At 40.0% G+C, this 23928-nt stretch overlaps 2 protein-coding genes across 5 annotated transcripts in view; one reads left to right on the plus strand and one right to left on the minus strand.

Annotated features, from left to right (window-relative positions):
- Positions 1-13556, minus strand: part of LOC131344345 (trichohyalin-like) — a 128710-nt gene extending 115154 nt beyond the window's left edge. Inside the window, exons 1-3 of one of the 4 annotated variants that reach the window (XM_058376578.1) lie at positions 12959-13553; positions 10766-10915; positions 7483-7614 (exon numbers count right to left, since the gene is read on the minus strand). In XM_058376578.1, coding sequence (XP_058232561.1) covers positions 7483-7614; positions 10766-10915; positions 12959-13120 — 444 coding nt within the window. In that variant the 5' untranslated portion in view covers positions 13121-13553. Of the gene's footprint in view, positions 1-7482; positions 7615-10765; positions 10916-12958 lie in introns of all 4 variants that reach the window. The other 3 variants (XM_058376576.1, XM_058376577.1, XM_058376579.1) reach the window with 3 other exon arrangements.
- Positions 13557-13566: 10 nt separating this feature from the next.
- On the plus strand, positions 13567-20707 carry pex2 (peroxisomal biogenesis factor 2). Its single transcript, XM_058376580.1, has 2 exons — positions 13567-13684; positions 19646-20707. The coding sequence occupies exons 1-2, from the start codon at positions 13681-13683 to the stop codon at positions 20560-20562; spliced, it is 921 nt and encodes a 306-aa protein (XP_058232563.1). The 5' UTR covers positions 13567-13680; the 3' UTR covers positions 20563-20707.
- Positions 20708-23928: the final 3221 nt, after the last annotated feature.

A 23928-nucleotide genomic window follows, 5' to 3' on the forward strand; every position in this document is an offset into this window, starting at 1 on the left:
CGCAGCGTGTCATTCTACTCCTCCTCTCAGCTGAACCTCTGACACTGGAGACTCCTTACATCAACGTTAAATAAACATCTCCTTATAGAAAAACTTTCAGAGGAGTTGTTTTATTTCAATCAGCAGTACATTTCCCTGGGAACGTTCTGTCACTATAACAATGACAAGGAATTAAAGACGTGTGCGTTTATATAAATTGAACGTTAAATAAACGAACACAATAAAATAAAATACAAGTATCATGATACGATAGGTTTCTGCAGTATCGTCTCGGACGTAGCCCGGGTCACGGGAACAGCCCGAGCGGCGCAGAGACACAAGACCGAGGCACGTGACGACATGAAGACTTTCTGTCAGAATAATAAAGTCGCTGACCAAACACGGGAAGACGGATGGAAGAGACTTTGCTGTATAAATAAATTCAGTGAATAAAACATACGGACGGTTCACATGGTCAGCTCCGTACTACGGCTAATTAGTCTTCCGCTGCCTCGCCTGGTGTTGTCTTTGGAGAGCTGGGGATTTGAGGCTGGCCATGTTGCTGAAATATTGGGGGAGTGTGTGCTGGAGTGAAATATGGGTTCTGTGTGTGTGTGGACTTGAAATATGGGCATGTGAGTGTGTGTTTGGAAGGTGCAGTGACAGAGGTCACTCTGGGGGGAAAAAAGAGGAAATCAATGTGGATGTTAATTACTCGCAGGTCAAGTCCCTGTGCCATCAGGTCTATTTTTTTCTCCATGACCTGCCCAAGCGGAGAGGAGCTCTTTCCCGATTTGGTCGGTCTGCTCTGATTCCTCTAAAATGCTTAGCAGCCACACACACACACACACACACACACACACACACACACACACACAGAGGGGAACGTGGCAAGCGGAGATCCGACCCACTTGAGGTGCACCCGTTAAAGCGGGCGTATTTTATTTTCTATATTTTATGCATGATCCTGAGACAAGGGACTTCTCGCTGTTATGGCTCGTGACGCTCAGCTGCTTTCTGGGTCGACAAATGGCGTCGGAGAAAAGATAAAAAAAAATAAATAAAAATTATAGTGGTTTAATCCCTTAACGACAGCGTGCTGTATGTATTTGGAACTGAACGCAGACAGATAAAAAGTGAGCGCTTATCACAATTTCATATGAGCTGATCAATATGTAGCGTGTGTGTGTGTGTGTGTGTGTGGGCTAATTAAGCAGCGTGCCTAAGCTGAAGGAACGCTTGCTCACTGAAGGTGCACAATTGTTATTAGTGTTGAGAGGAGTGAGCCAGTGCAGACGGCGCACCGAGGGGAATTAAATGGCCAGAGAGGAACAATAAAAGCAGGCTGGAGGCCCGAGTCGTGAAACACTAGCTTAAAAGAACAAACGTAAGGCTGATTGGTGCGGCCCGCGAGCCGCCAATTATGCGTTCTGACTGTAACGAGAAGGAAAAAAAGAATTAAAAAATAAATAAACGAAGACGGCTGCTCCAGAGAGGCAATAACCGGAATTAAATTCCATACATTGTTGTGAACCTGTAGTGAATCTACAGCTCTGGTCTGTAATTTACTTTCTGAATTACGTTAAACGGCTTAATTTCATTAAGAGGACGCTCTTGTGAAGGGCCGTTGCAGCTTAACCCGCCTTTAATCTACTGAGCGACTACGCTTTCACCAGAATGTCGCTCTCTAAAACAGAGATGTATGAATACGAGGCTGAGCGACTGTTAAATTCTAGTCCTCTATAGTTACCAGAGCAGAATTAAGACGTTGCTACAGATTGTAACACTTTAATCGCACTAATAAAACAAACAAAAACCAGAAAAGGCTGCGCTTCAATTAACACACAAAGGCCTCAGTTTCTATTTACTTTACATTTCCAGCTTCGATGCTTCTTTATGCTGTGGGTAAATGTAAAACAAAACAGCGCGGAAGCTCGAGTTCGCCCTCCTACAGCTCCGTGGATGGAGGACGTGATGTCTACAGCATCATCTGGGAGGTTCTTCTGCCCTGATCAGCTCTGTTCTCCAACTGGCTTTCCAGAAACAGTTTTGACCTGACTACAAACTGGACGAGGGGTTTGAGAGTGATTGGCAACCCAGAGCTCAGAATGCACCTTTTCATGAAGCCATTATGATTTTATTTACAATTTGTTTAGCTTTCAAGAACAAGAGAAATGAATTCAAGAGTAATTTCTTCAGGATTGGACAGGAGTCTAGGAAAAAAGGTGATAATGTTACCATTAAATCAATACAACAAAAAAATTAATTAATTAATTTAAGAAAAAAGAAAGAAAGCATACACAGTTGATCTAGTCTGAATTGTTTTAAGGTACAAGTACCTGCTTTTTACATCGGCATATAACGAACATATTGGTCGGATGAAATATATTATATATATATATATATATATATATATATATATATATATATATATATATATATATATATATACACACACACATACACACTATATTGCCAAAAGTATTCGCTCACCTGCCTTGACTCACATATGAACATAAGTGACATCCCATTCCTAATCCATAGGGTTCAATATGACGTCGGTCCACCCTTTGCAGCTATAACAGCTTCAACTCTTCTGGGAAGGCTGTCCACAAGGTTTAGGAGTGTGTTTATGGGAATTTTTGACCATTCTTCCAGAAGCGCATTTGTGAGGTCACACACTGATGTTGGACGAGAAGGCCTGGCTCTCAGTCTCCGCTCTAATTCATCCCAAAGGTGTTCTATTGGGTTGAGGTCAGGACTCTGTGCAGGTCAGTCAAGTTCCTCCACACCAGACTCTGTCATCCATGTCTTTATGGACCTTGCTTTGGTCACTGGTGCACAGTCATGTTGGAAGAGGAAGGGGCCAGCTCCAAACTGTTCCCACAAAGTTGGGAGCATGGAATTGTCCAAAATGTCTTGGTATGCTGAAGCATTCAGAGTTCCTTTCACTGGAACTAAGGGGCCAAGCCCAGCTCCTGAAAAACAACCCCACACCATAATCCCCCCTCCACCAAACTTTACACTTGGCACAGTGCAGTCAGACAAGTACCGTTCTCCTGGCAACCGCCAAACCCAGACTCGTCCATCAGATTGCCAGATGGAGAAGCGCGATTCGTCACTCCAGAGAACGCGTCTCCACTGCTCTAGAGTCCAGTGGCGGCGTGCTTTACACCACTGCATCCGACGCTTTGCATTGCACTTGGTGATGTATGGCTTGGATGCAGCTGCTCGGCCATGGAAACCCATTCCATGAAGCTCTCTGCACACTGTTCTTGAGCTAATCTGAAGACCACATGAAGTTTGGAGGTCTGTAGCGATTGACTCTGCAGAAAGTTGGTGACCTCTTCGCACTATGCGCCTCAGCATCCGCTGACCCCGCTCCGTCAGTTTACGTGGCCTACCACTTCGTTGAATTCACTGAGCTCCTGAGAGCGACCCATTCTTTCACAAATGTTTGTAAAAACAGTCTGCATGCCTAGGTGCTTGATTTTATACACCTGTGGCCATGGAAGTGATTGGAACACCTGATTCTGATTATTTGGATGGGTGAGCGAATACTTTTGGCAATATAGTGTATATACATACACACACACACACACACACACACACAATATTGCCAAAAGTTTTGGGACACCCCTCCAAATCAGTGAATTCAGGTGTTGTTTTTCAGGGGTTGGACTCGGCCCCTTAGTTCCAGTGAAAGGAACTCTTAATGCTTCAGCTTCATACCAAGACATTTTGGACAGTTTCATGCTCTTTGTGGGAACAGTTTGGGGATGACCCCTTCCTGTTCCAACATGACTGTACACCAGTGACCAAAGCAAGGTCCATAAAGACATGGATGAGTGAGTTTGGTGTGGAGGAACTTGACTGGCCTGCACAGAGTCCTGACCTCAACCCCATAGAACACCTTTGGGATGAATTAGAGCCTGACCTCACAAATGCTCTTCTAGAGGAATGATCAAAAATTCCCATAAACACACCCCTAAACCTTGTGGAAAGTCTTCCCAGAAGAGTTGAAGCTGTTATAGCTGCAATGGGACAACTCCATATTACATTCATGTGCATGTAAGGCAGACGTCCCAAAACTTTTGGCAACATAGTGTATAAATAAAAGGTTTGATGGTGATGTAGTACACGTTACAGAGGAGGTTTTGAACAAATGTCCTTCATTAACTGTGCAGGAAAAGTGCTTATGATGCTGTAAGAGCCTTTTTCTGACCTTTCCAATAAAATAAAATTTGAATATTGTTTATTTAGTGAGGTAGTTCATACAGCAGGAATCGCAATCAAAAAGAAAAACAAAAAATTCTTGGACGGTTCCGGTATGTTGTAAGCACAGGATGACTAAAGACACTGCAGAGGCCATTTCATAAGCACATATTCCTGTTACCTCTAAGGTTATGACACCCGCAGGCCCGTAAAAAGGCCTCGCAAATCTGCGCACAGCTTTGGCTCCTTCTGAAAATTGGGCAAAAATTAATAAGGCGAATAAAAAAACATTAGCTGATTAATAAACGTACAGGAAATGGAGGTTTTAATTTCCTAGCAGTGTCCGCAGCGAGGTCCCGCTCGTGATCAGTCAATGCGGCTCTCGGGCTTTATGAAAGGCCATGCAATTTATGGTAATGAGCTTTTTGAAGGTTATGACCACAGTAAACTAATTTGTTAGAGGGATGGCAAAAGCTCCCACAAACAGTACTCAATCATTAAAGCTGAAGAGGAGGGAGAGAGAGAGAAAAAAAATACTATTAAAGTAATGGTCAAGTGCGGTACAGAGAGAAAAACCCGCCGCGGCTCGGTACGGGTGTGCTAATATATAACCGGGCCAAACATGGATGTTGCATCACGCAAATTACTTTTCGGGGCCATTTTGAACATTAATATGGTGGAAACAGGGAGAGGGAATATAATGAGGAGCGGGAAAAGGCGTCAGAGCTCAGGCCACCGGCCAGAGTAGCAGCCGACAGGAAAAAGTCTGGCGTCTGGCTGAAAATGGCACGTCCAGGCTGACTGACACGTCGGATTAATACGAGAAGCGAGCTCAGAGGTGGCCTGGTAATAGCTCTCTGTAATACCATGGAGCTGCCGAATACCGCGTTCTGATTGGTCAGAAAGAGTAGTTTTCTGGAACAGCAGAGCGGACAGTAGCGTGGCAGCAAATCACGGGTTTAGATTAATGCAGACGTTCTGTCTAATACATTATCGTTTCTATAGCGACAGGGATGGCAGCCGGTGCAGATAAAAGGATTTTATAAAATGTGTTTAATCGCTGATTCGGTGAAAAAATGTCATCTATTCACCCGTCATATAGTGTGTGTGTGTGTGTGTGTGTGTAAGGAGTCTCCAGTATCAGCACTTTGTAACAGTCAGAAATAAAGCTGTAACAGTTTACCGAAGTCTTCCGGACAGCAGATTTTACTCTTCTTTGCTGTTTCTATGGTAACGAGACAAGCTGCATTTTTGTGCTTATTTTTTTCATCTAATACACAGTAAAAGACCAAACGTAACCAAGTATAAGCACTTCACTTAAAAACAAAAGAAAACCCGAGATATTGTTCATTTAATTAGTTCATTTTTCCGATATATTTTAAACCACGCCTGTGATTTTTTCGTAAGAGGATCTCAGGAATTCTCCGATATTTGAATCTCCTAAAAACAGTGATGGAACCATGGCCAAGTTTCTTGTATAGCTAATATCCTGCTATTGCTGCATATTAAGCCTCCTTTCCATAGCGCAGTTAGCGAAGTGCGTATTGAGAGATACGGTACGTCGTCCCTCGACGCTCTGACCTGATATATTAACGAGGGTTTACAAGGGCATTCCACTACATATGTAAGTTTGCCCTTATTGCTGACCTTACAATGCACTTAGTATCCTGCGCTTGAATAATGCTGTCTTGGCTCCTACGAGCAATTTATTCCGACTAACGACCATCGAGTGGCTGTAAATCAGCGCTAGGTTCCTTTACTACTGAGCTGGTGATTCCGGCCAGAGAGCCGTTAGAGACCGACGAGGAGCTCGTTCTGGCCTAACCTCGTATCGGCGCCTCTATTGATTTTAATTAGCCTAATTAGTTCATTATTTCAGAAATCAAAGCCGGTATTAATTACAGCCACCCTACTCTGTATTACAGACTTAATATGGTAATGAAGCTGATCAATTATCACTCAAAGGGAAGTCATTCACGGCATTGCTAGCGAAGCACGGGAGAGTGACCCGGCGTGACCTCTTGTTCCCTCCAGCGCTGCCAGTCAGCGGTCCTGACTCATGGAGAAGCTGTACACAGGTCTTCTGCTGCCATGTTTAGCACTTTATCAACAGAAATCTGCTTTAATGATGCACAAACCACAGCCTGATTCCGTGCGAGTTCTACCGTGACTAGGCGCTGTCTGAAAGAATCGGATCAGAGATGTATCCCGACTCGTAGACTCCGCTCTGATCCGGCTTTCCCAGCCTGGAGTCGGCATCGAATTTCTCACATCCTTCATCCATCATTAATCTCCATCAGCTCATCCTAACAAATACATTTCGACAAACTGTTAAACGTACATCCTCATCATCCTCATGTCATGTGATACTTTCTGCTTTAACTAAAGAAAAGACGGCTACTTATTTTTTCTATTAGTAGTAGAAATTAGTCTTTTTCTGCACCCTGGCAGAAATGAAATTACTCTCTTACTTCGCCAATGCAGCCAAAGTGAGGTCACGGACATTCTTGGTGTTACTGCAACGCAGTTAGTCGTGGTCTAGGATTGGACGACGATCTCACCATTGACTCCTTCACGCATTTCCGTTTTTTATTTTTAACTGATTGACTTACTTTTTTTTTTGCAAACCATGTCCCTTTGGTCTCGCCCTAAATCAGGTTATGATAATGATCATCTAACGATCCATTTTTGGCTGGACAGAGCTGCACGCTGACATACTTTACAAAATATTCCAAAATATATTCAAGAAAGCTGATTAACCGTAAAACAGGAGCCTGGCAGCGATCGTTAGTTCCTCTGGCGCTCCGCCGGTGCAGGCTCGTCCAGCTTTAGGAGCTAGCACGCTAACACTCCGTCTGGGTGCTGCACTGATTGCGTGCAGGAGCAGAGCTATAGAGATCAAAGGAAAAGCTGAGGAATTGGTGCAAATCCTGATTGGAAGGAGATTCTGGAGGTGTTCTGGAGAAACGGGCTTCAGGGAGTAAAGGAGAGAGGAGGGAGAAAAGGCCGGAGGGTCTCTTCGAAGTGCGGAGGTCAAGCGGGGCCCGGCGAGTGGCATCAGGGCTGGAAATGAGGCCCCACGCCGGCTCGGCCGATCAAAGCCTCGCCTCGGTTGATCCCTCATGCCCAAAGGCCACCAGTCAAGGTAAAGACGGAATTAAAAATCCTGAGCTCAAGGGCGGAAAATGAGGTTTGAAAAATAAATGAGGGGCCGCCCCATGACAGCAGGGATAGCATGGGGATTGAAGAAAAGGAGAAAACGAGGAAAACATTAAAGGTGTGACTCACATCCGGTTTGTGTGCACGCTGAGCCTCGTGGATGACTCGTGTACGGGTTCGAGAGTCAGCCTTCAGCTTCTGAATCTCAGCTCTTAGGAGCTTGTTGTCTTCCTCTAGACACCGCTTCCGACAGTCCAAATCCTGCAAGAGGAAATAAATAATTAAAACAAACAAACAAAAAAAAAAAACTACACTTCATTGTCTGACTCAGAGATCCACCAGATCCACCAAACCATTTACCAGCAACATGGCAATTATGAAAAATTATCAGCTTGACTGCACTAATAATAATAACAACAACAACTGCTTTAAATGAGGGTGTATACCTCATCTCTGGCAGATCCTCGAATCTGATTGGTCAGAAAGTTTTGAATATTTTACAGGTTCATATAACAGCACTGTGTTATGGTCCTATATTAACGTCTCCTTCAAAAGAACTTCAGGAGATGTTTATTTAATATTCACAGAAGGAGTCTCCAGTGTCAGCACTCAGAGGTGAAGCTGCAGGTGTAAATCTTTCAGGACAGATGAGTTTCTTATCTCAGTCACTAAGTTAGAGAGAGAAAAAAAGTATAGATGTTGACGAGGGAACTGGTGTTTATAGCTGCTATAACGTAAGACAGAACAGGAGCTAAGTTCTGTTATGGACGCTCCACAACATTAGATGTTAGTATAAATTGATAAAAAAAAAGTATAAAATAATTGTGTTTAAGAGGAATAATGGATAAAATAATAGTCTTTCGGGTTTGAATGGAAACTCCGCTTCGTAGCACCACCCCGTCGATGATTATGTTCCGCTAACAGCACGAGGCGGAGTGTTTCTATTCTCGCCAAATGGGCTAATAAATCTGAAATGTACTGCTGCCATTCAATCAGTGCATTTCTGCTCCTCGTGTTACAGAGCTCCATGAATTTCTTTACATTTTCAGAGCTGTATAAGCGGCATTTAATCCTCTGAATTTATTCAATTTGCAATTATGTACATTACAGCAATGGTTACTACAGTCAGGGGACAACGGGCTAATGTGCTTGTGGGACAGAAGAGCAGCGGTTCTTACTCCAATCTAATTCCACTGATTAACAGAAAAACCATCAAGCAGTACATACACGAACATCCACGATACATCCTCTCGTACCGGTCCTGATACTGATACCGAGTCGTTTAGTTAATGAACTCACAGGAACACAATAATTCTCTGTTCTGTCTCATCTTACAGTCTGTGGCTCTGGGATATTTTCTGTAAAAAGTTCTGTATGTTCAGACATCTCTTTAAAGATCATGCAGATTATAAACATGAGACATCTTTCACATTGCACTGGAGCTACAAGAACAATGAAGCTAACTAGCAGAAGTCTGTGATGGGGTTTAGGACACAAGAACTTTCTGATAAATATACAGAACCTCCAGGATTTCCTGATTTCACGATTGATGAAAATCAACACATTTGTTTTCTGCAAAAAAAAAACATCTCAGAGCTAGCACATGTCAGCTGTCACCTTCCTGGGATAGGAGTTGTTGTAATTAATGAAGAAATAAATACATAGATGGATGAATGAATGAATGAATGAATGAATAAATAAATAAATAAATATTTTTAAAAAAAGAACATTATAGTCTCCATTTAGTAAAAAAATTTGCATAAACGTTCTACAAAAAGAAAATTTAAGTAAAATAGCAAGTGCATTCCCTATATAAATAAATAAATAAATAGATTTTAAAAAGAAAAGGGAAGATAACATTTTAAAAAATGTCTAATCTCTATTTACTAGAAACTTTACATTAACATTCTACAAAATCAAAAAAAACCTTCAAGTGAAATAGCAAGTGCAGTCCTTAAATAAATAAATAAATAAATAAATAAACAAACAAACAAACAAACAAACAAACAAACAAACAAAAATAGAAAAGAGGAAGGAAGAACATTTATTCTAGTCTCCATTTAGTAAAAAAAAAATTAAACGACTTGCATAAAGATTCTCCAAAAAGAAAAAAGGGGGAAAAAATATAAGTGAAACAGCAAGTGCATGCCTAATATAAATAAATAAATATATATTTTTTTAAAAAAAGGGGAAATAAAAACGTAAAAAATTCTAGCCTATTTCGTAAATATTTTGCATAAAAATATAAAAAGAAAAAAACAACTTCAACAGAAATATCAAGTGCATTCCTTATATACAAATATACATGAAAGAAAGAAAGAAAGAAAGAAAGAAAGAAAGAAAATTTGAATTTTTAAGAAATTTGCATCAAAATTCTACAAAAAGAAAAAAAATATCAAGTGAAATAGCAAGTGCATTCCTTATATAAATATAAATAAATAAACAAATAAATAAATAATTTTGATTTACTAATTACATTACGGAGAATAATATTGTGATTTTAAACAAACGCATAAATGTCAGATATTTTAAATCTTTGTAATAAAGGTGACAGATGAGCAAACGTGTCTCGATTTTATTTATGTATTTTTTTGCTAAAGATTACGTTCATGAGCGTTTCTGTTTACAATCACGGAGAACTGAATAAATAACAAATGAAAAAGAAACATGCTAGGTGAAGTGACCATCCTGTTGGTCTTTTAATAAACCTTTTAAGCAAATACGAAAGCAAAGCACTTTAGTAACTCCGCAAATCTCCGTCTCTGTGAGGTAAAGACGTGAAAACGTGTTTTTATCCCGTACGTACGTACAGAGCCTGACCGAGTGGTCCAGCGCTGGTAATTAAAAAGCGTGAGTCGCTTTCCATAAAAGCCTTCGTTAAATAAATAAATCGATCTGCCGGCATTCCGATGGAATGGGTCAGGATAAAATATAATTAGTTCTCTTTATTGGCTGTAGGTGAAAAAAAAAATCAGTGTAAAAGCAGAGAAATGAGTATTTATGTCATTTTTTTTTTTTTACCCAGAGCTTTTGATTACAGCGAGATGGACGCAGATTAAAGAGGGTTCCTTTAATAAATACTAAAACACTAACAGCTTTTTTAACCTTGTAAGCCAAACAAAATAGGAGAAGGAAAAAAATAGACGTGTTAAAGCGTCCATGTGAAAAAGAAAAAAATCATTAATGCCCCCTGAGCACTTTGTATGATTAAATCTATCTAGAAGGCCATACGTCCCTTTATTCCCATGCCCGTGAACACACCGTGTCACTTAACATATGGATGTAATCTTTAGATTTCTTTCTTTAATGCATTGCTTTCCATTCCCGGAGCATGCATGTGTCTGAAGCGAGCAAGACACGACTTTGGCACAAAGAGCTACGACACGACGGCGTACCAGAGCACGTGTCTGACCTTAATGTCTTCATCTGAAGCCTGTAGCTTCTCTTTCAAGTGGGAGACCTTCTCGTTGGCTTCTTTTTCCAGCTCTTCCACGGCGTGGACCAAGATCCCATTCTGGTCACTCAGGTCATTTACATAAGAGTGCAGGATCTGGACCTTCATCTACGAACACACACACACGGGTAGGTGTAACCGAGCTCCTGTATAAGAAGACGTCAAGTTCAAGGATAAAATCACTTTGTAAAGCTTTCTGGTTTAAAAGTAAAGCCAAGGTCTTGACACTTACATAGTAAAAAGTTACATACGGTCACATCAACACTAGTAAAAACAACATTTAAGCATTCCATTACAGATTTTATTATTATTATTTTATTTATTTATATTATTTTTATTCATAATTTAGTAATATTTCTGATTATTTTTTACAACAAATAAAACAAAAAATTTTTTTTTTTTAAATAAATAAATAAAAATTTTAAACATCACTCACTATTTAATAATCTATAAAGTGCCTACTTTTACATTGTAGTAGTTTTTTTTTTTAAATTTTTTTTTCAAAAATTAATATTATTTGATATTACAAAAAATAAAATAAAAAAATATTTTTTCTTACTCTTCACTCATCTCTAAAGTATCTTCTTTTATATTGTAGAAATTAAAAAATTATATTATTTTTATTCTCATTTTATTAATATTTTTTATAAAAAATAAAAAAATTCTCTCACTCTTAAATTAAATAAATTAAATATAGATATAATTATATATATTATAAATTAACAACTTTTTTTAAAAAATAAATTCTAACAGAAATCCTTCAGGATCATCAGCATTGAATGGAAAAACCTGTTTTGTGTGGGTTTATAAAAATAATAAAAACAAAAAAAAAAACAATAAATAATAATTACACAATAATAAATAAATGATTATCAAACTCTAATAACTACTTATAATTTTTTTAAAGATTAAGTACAGCATTTTAATTCTAATTCATCTAATTAGGTGCGTCCTATTTGCTTTGTAAAAAATATTGGCACCTTTGGTATCTCAGAATAGTGTGTTGCAGGATAATATATAATATTTTTGTTAAACATGATGGGGAAAAAATTTAATTATCAGTTAAAAGACAAAACTGAATAAATATGGACAGTGAATTTGTGAGAATTTAATCCACATATAAATTTTCTAAAATCCTTATTTTTTTAAATAATACAGATCACTGTTGACTTTTATACAAAATGACACAATGCAGTTATAATAAAGTAATCAAATTGAAGGAGTCAGTATGAAAAGATTTGAATCTTTAGAATGATTCTAGTGCACTAAACTAAAAGAGTTGAATCTTTAGAATGATTCTAGTGCACTAAACTAAAAGATTCGAATGTTTAGAATGATTCTAGTGCACTAAACTAAGAGTTGAATCTTTCGATTCTAGTGCGCTAAACTAAAAGATTCGAATGTTTAGAATGATTCTAGTGCACTAAACTAAAAGAGTTGAATCTTTCGATTCTAGTGCACTAAACTAAAAGATTCTAATCTTTAGAATGATTCTAGTGCGCTAAACTAAAAGATTAGAATCTTTAGAATGATTCTAGTGCGCTAAACTAAAAGATTCGAATCTTTAGAATGATTCTAGTGCACTAAACTAAAAGATTCGAATCTTTAGAATGATTCTAGTGCACTAAACTAAAAGATTCGAATCTTTAGAATGATTCTAGTGCGCTAAACTAAAAGATTCGAATCTTTAGAATGATTCTAGTGCACTAAACTAAAAGATTCGAATCTTTAGAATGATTCTAGTGTGCTAAACTAAAAGATTCGAATCTTTAGAATGATTCTAGTGTGCTAAACTAAAAGATTTGAATCTTTCGAATGATTCTAGTGCACTAAACTAAAAGAGTCGAATCTTTCGAATAATTCTAGTGCTCTAAACTAAAAGATTCGAATCTTTTGAACAATTCTAGTGCGCTAAACTAAGAGTCGAATCTTTCGAATGATCCTAGTGTGCTAAAATAAAAGATTCGAATCTTCTGAACGATTCTAGTGCGCTAAACTGAAAGATTCGAATCAATTAAAAATGTATCTTATGAGATTACAGTTTTTTTGTTGCCTTTTAAGGTTTTTAATGGATTTTGTTATTTATCTGATTTTATATACAATCAAGAGACCCCCCCCAAAAAAAAAAAAAAGTTTCCATTGTCCACCTACCCGCAGAATCTCCTCCTGAGAGCCTTTAACTTCACCCTCCAGGCGTCTGAGCTTCTCTCCGTAGACACACTGGACCTCATTCAGCAGAGTTTTCACCGATTTAGAGACAAGACACCTGCGTTTCATCTTCAGAACCGAACCAGTGTCTCTGTCCATCTTCATTTAAACTGAAGTCACGCTGTTAGCATCCTTTAATCAACTTATTAAAGAAACTATTCTAGTGTCAGAATTTCATTTATCGAAGACATCCATTTAAACGCTTTTATTACAAAGTTTTCCTTGTCTTTTGTTTTGTTTTGTTTGTATGTCCCTATGTACTGTCAATATTTATCGTTGGCTGGTCAACGGCGTCCTTCTGAGTCTCGTAGCACACCGTTAAGTCCCGCCTCTGATCAAATATGATTGGTTTACCCTGCATCATACACAAAACACCCGCCCGCTGATTGGATACAATGTGACGAACTAGCCTTTGGGGGGCGTTCGGTTGAGAAATCAGCTCCGCCTCCGCCGCACAGCAGCTGCTCCGGTGTAGTGTAGATTTCGTGTTTGCCTCGCGCACTCAGGCGCGACAGACGATTGGTTGTCTAAAGTCGCTCCATGTGAACGGAGCGCGCTCTGCGATTGGTGAATCAGAATAGAGGGCGGGGCTTCTGGAAAAGTAATCCGGAAATGCCGGAACGACTATTTCAACGTGTTCAACGATTCTAGTCCGTGAACTTAATATGGGTAAATATGTTTAAATGATTTTAATAACACAAACGCACCACCTCGTGTTTTGCATTTTTAATGTATAACCGCTGACGTTAGCGTGTTAAACTGAGCGCTTGTTTAGGTAGAGCTTTATCTGTTTGGTTGTGATGTGTTCAGGTGAACATGACCTGTAGCTGTTCCTGATCCTGTGATCTAGTGGATTTAACGGATTTAAATGTTTCCTTTCACCTTTTACATGATTTAAGCGAACCTTCTGTGTGATTGTAACACACATCCCATGCTCTATAATCTTATAAAGCTCTGAAGCAGAATAACTTCATTTCAATCAGAATAGCTGATGGTTAGAGCTCAATAAAACCCCAAAAACAATCAACATAACCAGTGACTCTCTATATCCCCAGAGATAAAGGGATTTGTTGTGTTGAGTGACTGTATTGTCAAAATGGAGTCTGGAGAAACCCAAAAAGTTCATTAAGCACAGGAGTGCTGGTTGTTTATTTGTTTACGTTTGTTTATTAGTGCTAAAACTCACAACCACTCTATTAAAGGCATAATATTATTAATGAATCAATACGTAAATGAATAAACGAATCTTTCAAATGATTCTGCACTAAACTAAAAGATTTGAATCTTTCCAATGATTCTAGTGTGCTCAGTATTAAACTTGTAGGAATGCGGGAATTATTTGTTAGAGCAAAGTTTTCCTGATCTGACGTTTCCATGCTCTCAGTAAAAAGACCGATTGTGTTACGACATTAGGTATAAACTGGGGATGTGGTAGCTTAGTGGTTAAGGTGTTGGACTATTGAGTGGAAGGTTGTGAGTTCGAATCACAGCTCCAGGCTGCCACTGCTGGGCCCCTGAGCAAGGCCCTTAACCTTTAATTGCTCAGATGTATAAAATGAGATAAAAATGTGAGGCACTCAGGATAAGATTGTCTGCCTGCACTGTGTGTCATGCTCATGTGTACGATCAGCATCACACCGGTCAAACATACACATGTTCACGGCGTGACATAAGTCATGGATCTAATGTTCTGGAGTTATGGAGCGAATTCTGAATTAAATGAGGTTCATTTTAGAAAATTTATTGCGCCAAAAGGTAGTTTTTGGGGTTTTTTTCCTCTGTGCTGGAAGAGGTCTGTGTCCCATCACTATGTCCCATTCAGTGCAGGACTGAAACTGTGTCTCATGTTTATATACGCTGTTCTTCATTATTCATTCAGCTTTAGGTTATCTAAATACACCAGCCAAGACTCGTTCAGCCCGATAAACTTCACACATCCGTCTCTTTGTTTGCATCGGGCCGAGCGTACTGAGTCTTCACACCGTAAAATCTCGGCCTTGCCGTTTTCTCCTTTATTAACTGTACTTTCCAGTCATTCTTGCTGCCTCAGCCTTTAAATGTTTCATGAGAATTTAAGTTGTTTTCCTGCAAACTTCTGTACTTATTACTCGCACAGGCTTTGCATCTTCCACCTTCATACTCACAAAATCAATTAATTCCCTTCAATAATTGATGTTCTGTGCAAACTAGATTAAGCAAAAGCTCATATCTTTGTGTCAGACTCACTTTAAAGGCTGTTTCTCAAACATTAACTTTTGCTCGTGCGCGAGCTGGCACAATTAGGAATTAGGGAAATAGGGCCGCTTTGATAAAGCATGACGCATCGCCTCGGACCCTCTCGATACATTTGTACGCATTCATATTTTATGATGGCACAATTAGCATGGACACGCGGGGAGTAATTTACCAAGCAAAGATGACATCAGCTAAAAAGTTTCAAATTGACCTATTTATCATTATGGAATTGATATGCTGCTGTGGGAGTCATGGTGAATGCACAAGCCGGAAATAAAACGAGCGCATTGCAGATTAAAAAGGTACGGTTGGGCTGATTAGAGGCACAAGGACAAACCCGAAAGGTGAGGGACGGACGCTCAGATTTCATGTCCTTCTGTAGAGTCGTATCACTCCAAAAAAGCTTTGTAGAAATCTTTTTTAAAATTGAAGTTGCTCTTCTTGTTACACCAAAAGTTTTGCATGTAATCATATAAGAAGTGGCTGCTTTTAAATTTTGCTCCTTTTTTAAGGGTTTCTTTTTTTCTGGCTGTAGTGGAACTTGAACTTTTGAGTTTTTTTCAGCTTTAAGTTTACATCTGCTGTCCAATCAACTGAGGCCTAAAACAAAGAAGGACAAAGTGCCAGAGAGTGAATATGAGGAGATTTCTGACATACTGAAAGCAGATCATTCCCAATATTCCAGGTTTTCAGTGTGACTAAATACATCCGTCAGCCTTTATTGCATTAATGAGAATAATAACGCTGATCTAGAGAGCAAGCTATTTAATGAGCAACAGGGTTATTAATTTTATGGAAAGATTTCATAAGATTTAGATTTTCAGAAATGGATATTTTTACATTAGCGTATAAAAACTCCCTAACTACGGTCACACCCCTAGTTAGCATGCACTAACTCATTGTTATGGTAACAGTGCGCATGTCACGTCACGTTTTCTTCTTCCTTCATGATTGTTTTTCAAGTATGCAAGCACTGTTAGACAAAGTCAGTTTCCAGTAAACAAATTATGACCTTTTCACCTCAGAACAAAACAAAAACCAAAGATATGCTTCAAAAGGCTGTGGAAAACAAGTCGCAGACAGGAAATCTGCAGCATTGTGATGCTCAAGGCCCAAGGTCAAGCTGCTGATGTTCTTATCAGTTTGAGAATTGCGAGCCTCAGCCTGGACTCGCCGCCTGGGGACGAGGCGCTTTACGGGCCACGCCGGTGCCAGTCGTTTGTCATTTAACTCCGGGTGTCAGGGCCTTGACTTGGCTGCGGTGACCTAATATATGTGTTCCTCAACCATTTTGTCACCAGGAGCTTGTATATTTATATATATACACATATATTTATACACTATATTGCCAAAGGTTTTGGGACGTCTGCCTTTACATGCACATGAATGTAATATGGAGTTGTCCCGCCCTTTGCAGCTAGAACAGCTTCAACTCTTCTGGGAAGACTTTCCACAAGGTTTAGGAGTGTGTTTATGGGAATTTTTCACCATTCCTGTAGAAACGCATTTGTGAGGTCAGGCACTGATGTTGGACGAGAAGGTCTGGCTCACAGTCTCCACTCTAATTCATCCCAAAGCTGTTCTATAGACTCTGTGAAGTTCCTCCACACCAAACTCACTCATCCATGTCTTTATGGACCTTGCTTTGGTCACTGGTGTGCAGTCATGTTGGAACAGGAAGGGGTCATCCCCAAATTGTTCCCACAAAGCATGAAATTGTCCAAAATGTCTTGGTATGAAGCTGAAGCATTAAGAGTTCCTTTCACTGGAACTAAGGGGCCGAGTCCAACCCCTGAAAAACAACACCTGAACTCAATGATTTGGAGGGGTGTCTTAAAATATATAATTTCCCATTTCATTTACTTCATGGTATGTTATTATTATTATTATTATTATTTTAAGGAGACTGATTGTAGAATTATTTCATTCTAATAAAACCACTTTTTTTCCCCTCTCTGGCTATCATATATATTTTCTCCACTGGTCAGTACATGTGTATGAATCACAGCTCTGTAGTATGTAGGTCAGGTCCTCTGATTAGAGTCGAGGTAAACACATCCATCGATTGTGAATTTTGATGATTACATAAGAACACATGGATTTTTTTCCCTCTTACTCTCTCCACAGCTCTCCAGTTGAAGCCCTGTAAATTCAACTGCTTAATTTTTATAGGCAGCGCACATTGACAAAAGTGTCTAGTTGTTATATATTTGGCAACCACTTTTGAGTCGGAGCGAACAGGTCAATAGTAATCCCCGTATTGATAGCGGGGCCTGTAGGAGATGTTACTTGGCCTCGGCTAACGTCTGCATGATCCTCTAAATCATAATTACATTAATATTGACAGGCCCTTGACAATAGTCACATTACTATTGATAGGTCGCTGTCAATACCATGTTCTCAAATATAACATATTCATTCATAACTTGTAAACTGCTCAATAAAAGCCTTTGAAAAGAAGGAGAAAGCGACGGCGACAAAGAGCGACAGGAACGCCCGAGTTTCCGGAGTGGACTGGAGATGAAGATGTAAACCTGCATGTCTATTACACCTTTATTAAATATTAGTAGCATACTGATACACTCTGATTCGTAACGCTGCCTTCACGACGCGGTTCTCAGGAAATCTGAAAAGTTGCATTAAGAAATATTAGAAGGGACTTCTAAGGAATGAGTACATCAGAGGGACAGCTCATGTTGGACATTTGGGGGACAAAGTTAAGGAGGCCAGGTTAACATGGTTTGGACATGTTCAGGGGAGGGAGAGTGAGTATATTGGTAGGAGAATGTTGGACATGGAGCTGCCAGGCAGGAGGCAAAGAGGAAGGCCAAAGAGGAGGTATATGGATGGAATAAATGAGGATATGAAGCTAGTGGGTGTAAGTGTTGAGGATGCAGAAGATAGGGATAGGTGGAGAGAGATGATTCGCTGTGGAGACCCCTGAAGGGAAAAGCCCAAAGAAGAAGAAGAAGGGACTAAAATGGAACTGTTTCTCGTTAAATCATAACGAGCTCTGTGGCAGAAAAAGAGATTCAAAGTCGGCTAAAGTGACCGGTTTTCATGCTGGTTTTATTGTTACGCTCCTAGAAAATACTGTACACTTTATAGCATAATAATAATAATAATAATAAAGTGTTTATAACGCACCTGTTCATATTCCTGTATAACCTGACTTTATAATCCTGTGCTTCGCTGGGAATTAAATGGTGTTTTGTGTTTATTAATAAATACTGTGTGTATCCTCTTAATAAGCATGTTATAACAGTTATTACAGTCAGGTCATGCTGTATGTGTATGTGACTATGATGTCACATTGTGTACAAAGTGGACTCTATAATGTTTTATAAATATTACATACCAATAGTAATGTGTTATAAATAGTAGCCTTATAAGGTTTAAGACACTATGTCCTGTAGTGGGTTATAAAGTATCTATTTATTTATAAAACATTCTCTGTAACCTGACATTATGTCATCACGTAGTGTGCATCTCATTTAAAGTGTTATATGCACACACACATGATCTACAGCTCTACATGAGGCATTATAACGCGTTATATGTGACATACATGCGACGACGCAGATTTATAAATCTAACCTGGCCTTATGACATCACACACAATGTGCTTAATGCTTTTAAAACGTTAAGTGTGTAAATTCAAACGACAGACACGTGCTATGAGACGTGTTATAAAGGTTCTACGTAACCTGACATCACACTGTGTCCCTGTGCTTATAAAGTGCTATGCATGTAGCTATAAAATGTCTGCTTGTGAGCAGTTCTGCATCTGTGCACCAGGCATTAAAAGGTATTATGTGTGGAATAAAGCATGGACAGTTGTTACTAACTGTTATATAATATGTTTCATATGCATGTTATACACACACACACACGAGCTGTGTATGTATTAACTATAGCATGACGTAGTGTTTATGAAGCATCTATTCATTTATTCACCTGCCCTACTTCTGTACACTCATGAATATGTTATAGATGCACGACTTTTTCAGCTGCTCATTATTTTTTCTCCTCTATAGGATTGTCCTAATCCTGTCCTCTGATGTACACAAAGCAGACAGGTGGCCACCTTGGGTCAAGGCCCTCGTTTTTCTGCCTCTTTTTAAAGCGATAAACTCGCTGCAATATTCCATAAAAGTTCCAAGATCACATAGAAAAGCTGTCGAAGTGAAGCAGTTCCTGTTTAGAGCCGAGTCGAGTCGAGTCAGGCGTGTGTTGTGGGGATAATCTCCTGTGATGTGATTTGGTCCTCAGCTCCAGAGGGGACAGAATTAAGATGAATTTAGGATGGGCGGTTTTTTTTTTTTTTTAAATGAACATATTTCATAAATGTGGAAAAGCTCATAACCTTCATAACTCTGCTTCTTCTGCTTGCAGCCGGAACCAGAACCGGAAGTGAGAGCTCATCACATCGAGTCCTGAGAATCAGCCAGCTGGACGCTTTCGAGCTGGACGATGCCCTAGAGCAGCTGGTCTGGTCCCAGTTCGCTCGCTGCTTCCAGCATTTCAAACCAGGCCTGCTGACTCGCGTGGAGCCGGAGCTCAAAGCTCTGCTGCAGCTCCTGGTGTGGAGGTTCACTGTGTATTCCGGCAGCGCTACCGTTGGCCAGACGCTTCTCAACATCCGCTACCACAACACGCTCATCGCCGGACAGAAATACAGGTCTCTGAGCAAGAAGCAGAAACTGTGGTTCGCTTTGCTGACGGTGGGCGAGAAGTGGTTAAAGGAACGTTCTCACAGCTTGTTCCTCAGCCACGGGACGCAGTCCGGGTTCCGGAAAGCACGTCAAGCTTTAGCGTTGGTTAGCAGTGTGGGAAAAGTGGCTAGCCTGCTCAATTTCATGCTCTTTCTTCAAAGCGGGACGTTTCCCACTCTGACGGAGAGGACGCTGGGAGTGCGGCCGGTCTTCGTCCGGGATCAGAGCGGCCGCGAAATCAACTTCCACTACATGAACCGGGAGCTGCTGTGGCACGGCTTCGCCGAGTTCCTCATCTTTCTGCTGCCGCTGATCAACGTGTGGAAGCTGAAGACACGCGTGTCCACGCTGTTCTCCGTTTCGGATCACAGCGACGGGAAATCCGGGAAGTCCAACAGACGCTCAGAGTGTGGGATATGCGCCGAATGGCCCGTCATGCCTCACGCTATCGGGTGCAGCCACGTCTTCTGCTACTACTGCATCAAGAGCCACGCGGCCGCGGACGTCTTCTTTACCTGTCCCAAATGCGGTGCCGAGGTCACCTCCGTACGGCCCGTCGATGTTCAAGTAGAAATGGCAGAAAGGCAACAGACGTGATATGCCCCCCTCACCGGCACCCACCCCACCCCTGTCGACAACACGTCGTCGACGGCAACCGTAATGTGAACTTCTGTTGGAATCCCTAGAGAGCGGCTGATGAAAGACTTCAGCTTGTGCCTTTTTGTTGGCATGAAATATGCAAGAAAAGGCCGACGAGAGACGAACTCGATGATGCTTAGTTTCAAATTAAAACGATTTCTGTCGCTAATTTATTCCTGCTCATTAAAGTTTGATGGGGACTCGAGTATCAGAGGTCCACTTTTCCTCTCCCGCGTTCACAGACGCCGCAAATGAATAAACATCAAAACAGCTCGAGCGCCTTCACGTTCGCATCCCCAGTGAAGTGTGAAATTTGCACAAGATCAAGGAGAGGCCATGATGGGATGGGATGCAGGGAGAGAGTGTGTGTGTGTGTTGGGGGTGTTTTGGGTGTATAGATTGACAGACATCCCAGTGTGCTCTCCTTGGCCTTCTTAAGACAGCAGTAAACTGTAACCAACCCTAGTAGGTCTGTGCGTTGCTGTATTTTTTTAAACTCGTATTATGCACTAATCCTAATAATAACAGCAAAGACGGTTATTTATTCTGGCGTTAACCTTCTCCAATGAGCCATGCCTCCAGCAAAATGCACCCAAGTGGGCTCAGGCCTGCTGGAAACTCCCACCTTGTTTTGATCGCATGGCCTTAATTGCTGATTTCGGAGGCAATCAATCACGACTCCAGGCGCGACTGAGCCCGTGGTCTGTTTTGTGCATCTTTTGAAATTATTCTCCTGAAGTTTCTCGACAGAGCGAGCGTCGAAGTCTTCGCTTTGAGCTTGTTATGCTAATACGCTATCGGCGGATGAGGCGCCGCGGCCTTTGTTTTCGTTCGGGATTAAAAGACGTCCGTGGAAACGTCTATCTGCTGTTGTTAACGCGAAAAAATTCCCGGGGAAATAAAAAATTATAAAATCTCTTCCTCGTCGGAGCGCCAAACGCCGCTATGTTTTAATGCATACAAAAAGGTTGGACTGCAACACGCTCGCTGCTGCGTGCATTACGTTAATGCGCATTTATGCAGCTTTGACGTGAAAGGATTACTGTAATTCAACACTCATAAAGATGAATCACAAATGTCTTTGACATTTCGCTTTCTTTCCAGCGCAGGATGTACACACGCCACATGACTTTCTTTCTTTTTCCGTTTTTTTTTCCCCTTGTATACTTGTATAATACCTGATTACACAATGATAGCTCTTTTTAAGTTGGGTAAGTGTGTGTTGTGTGGGTGAGGATACTGCAGGTGAGACTGGAGAAGCAGTGAGTAAGACACGGGGGTGTCGGAGCCGAGGAGAAATTCGTGCGCTTCGTTGTGGTTGTGTATTTATTTGAGCATCGTCCGTCCGTCCGTCCGTCCGCTGCGCAAAATTGAACAGGAAATAGATTTAATAAGAAACTTCTCACAGGTGCTTTTAGGTTCTCAAAGTGTTGTCTGTGGTTAAAAATCACAATCGAATCCATTTGAATAAAAATGTAATTATTTTATTCATTTAAATAAAGCTGTAATAAATAGCCCAAAATGTTTTGGTACATGTTTAGATAATGTGTCTAAATTTTTTTTTAAATCTGTACCGAGGAGTTCTGTGAATTTTCTGTGAGGAACAATTAAAGCTGAAATCCAGAAAGAATTTAATTTGTTTGTTTTTATGACGTTTTAACGGTTCTCTTTCTGACACTATATGAGCATGAGATGAGTCTCTATGATTGCTGTTTGTGGGCGTGGCCTGTCTGGCAATTTTTCTCGTAAAGTGAAAATAAAAAATAATGCACTATCGGTTCGTAATAGCTTCGTTCTCAGATTCGATTAGCTACGTAAAATCAAAACAAAAAAAGAAATTAGCAAAAACTAACATTCTTTGTGGTGTTGTCGCTTGCTAGCATGAGCATACGGTTAACGTTGCCCTTACAGATGTGTTCCTCGAGGGTTCTTTAGTTAGTTAAAGGTTCTCATCGTTCTAAAAAGGCTGTGAAGAGTGAGATGAATATATAATAAAATGTTCAGACAGAACTTGTGTATTTTTCAGGATCATCAACTAGTTTGTCGTGAAGATGAAGATGTCAGGTAGTGAAAGAAAAGAAAGGAAAGGAAGGAAGGAAAAAGTTATGCTAGAATTTGAGCATGAAATTCACAAAAAAGTGGTTGGGATGAGGGGACGAGATCACCACCTTGACAAATAAACCTGTTCATCCCTGCCTACATTCTACATCTGATTTCTTTTAGAGGCTAAAAGTAAAAGAGGCTCCGCTTCGGTCCTGGTAGTGATGGCATTTAGCTTCTGTAGCCGAGCCGAACTGAATTTTGACTTTACCTGCGCTAAATATAGATGCCCTGTGAGGATCTCTGAAAGTTTCATGCCTTTGCGCTTGTTTCTTCACCGTTTCCTCCGGTGTTTGAGTTTCTGCACATAGCACAAACCCTGGAGCGCTACATCGCCTTGGCAAAACCTTACACCTCCTAAATGCCAAAAACTATTTACACAAGACTGAAAGAAAGAAAGAAAAATAAATAAATAAATAAAAAAAAGAATATCTGCAGAAAAGGCACAAAAAATACAAAACGAGCGAGGAGTGAAATAAAATCACCACTGCTACGGAAAAATAATCCGAGACGCGGCGCTGTGACGAACCCAAGCTAACGGTCACTGACATGACGCCGGAATCTAGAAAGGATTTTAATTTATTTGTTTTTATGATTTTTTTTTTTTTAGCGGCTCTCTTAATCACAGCATGTGTGGGCGGTTGCTGTTTGTGGGCGTGGCCTGTCTGGCTTTTCTTTTCTTTTTCAGAGTCTTCTAAAGTGAAAAAGTAAAATAAATAAATGCGCTAATCGACGTGAAAAACGGTCCGTTCTAGCTTCGTTCTCAGATTCGATTAGCTTCGTAAATCAAAACAAATAATCCTAAATGCCAAAAACTATTTACTCAACACTGAAGGAAATAAATAAATAAGAATATCTGCAGAAAAAGCATAAAAATACAAAACGATGGGGAGTGAAAAAATAATAATTCGAGATGCTGTGAGGATGTGAAGCTACAGATACTACATGACATTGATGATTTTCCAATAACCACATGCCCTGAAGTGTTTTTTATTCCTCTTATATTCATCATTTATTTGATATTTATTGGATTATTTTGATTTTATCCATTTATAGTTATTTAATGTGTAAGGTCCACAAAAAGACTTAATTACCTTATAGCAGCTATAAACACTCGCTTCCTCACCAGCCTCTCTCTTCTTTTTGCTCTTAAAGTTGATCTGAAATAAATAAATAAATAAATAAATGCAGCTTGTTATATTACAGAGAAATATCTGAGCTAAA

This window comes from Hemibagrus wyckioides, linkage group LG23 (genome assembly GCF_019097595.1).
Source record: "Hemibagrus wyckioides isolate EC202008001 linkage group LG23, SWU_Hwy_1.0, whole genome shotgun sequence".
NCBI lineage: Eukaryota > Metazoa > Chordata > Actinopteri > Siluriformes > Bagridae > Hemibagrus > Hemibagrus wyckioides.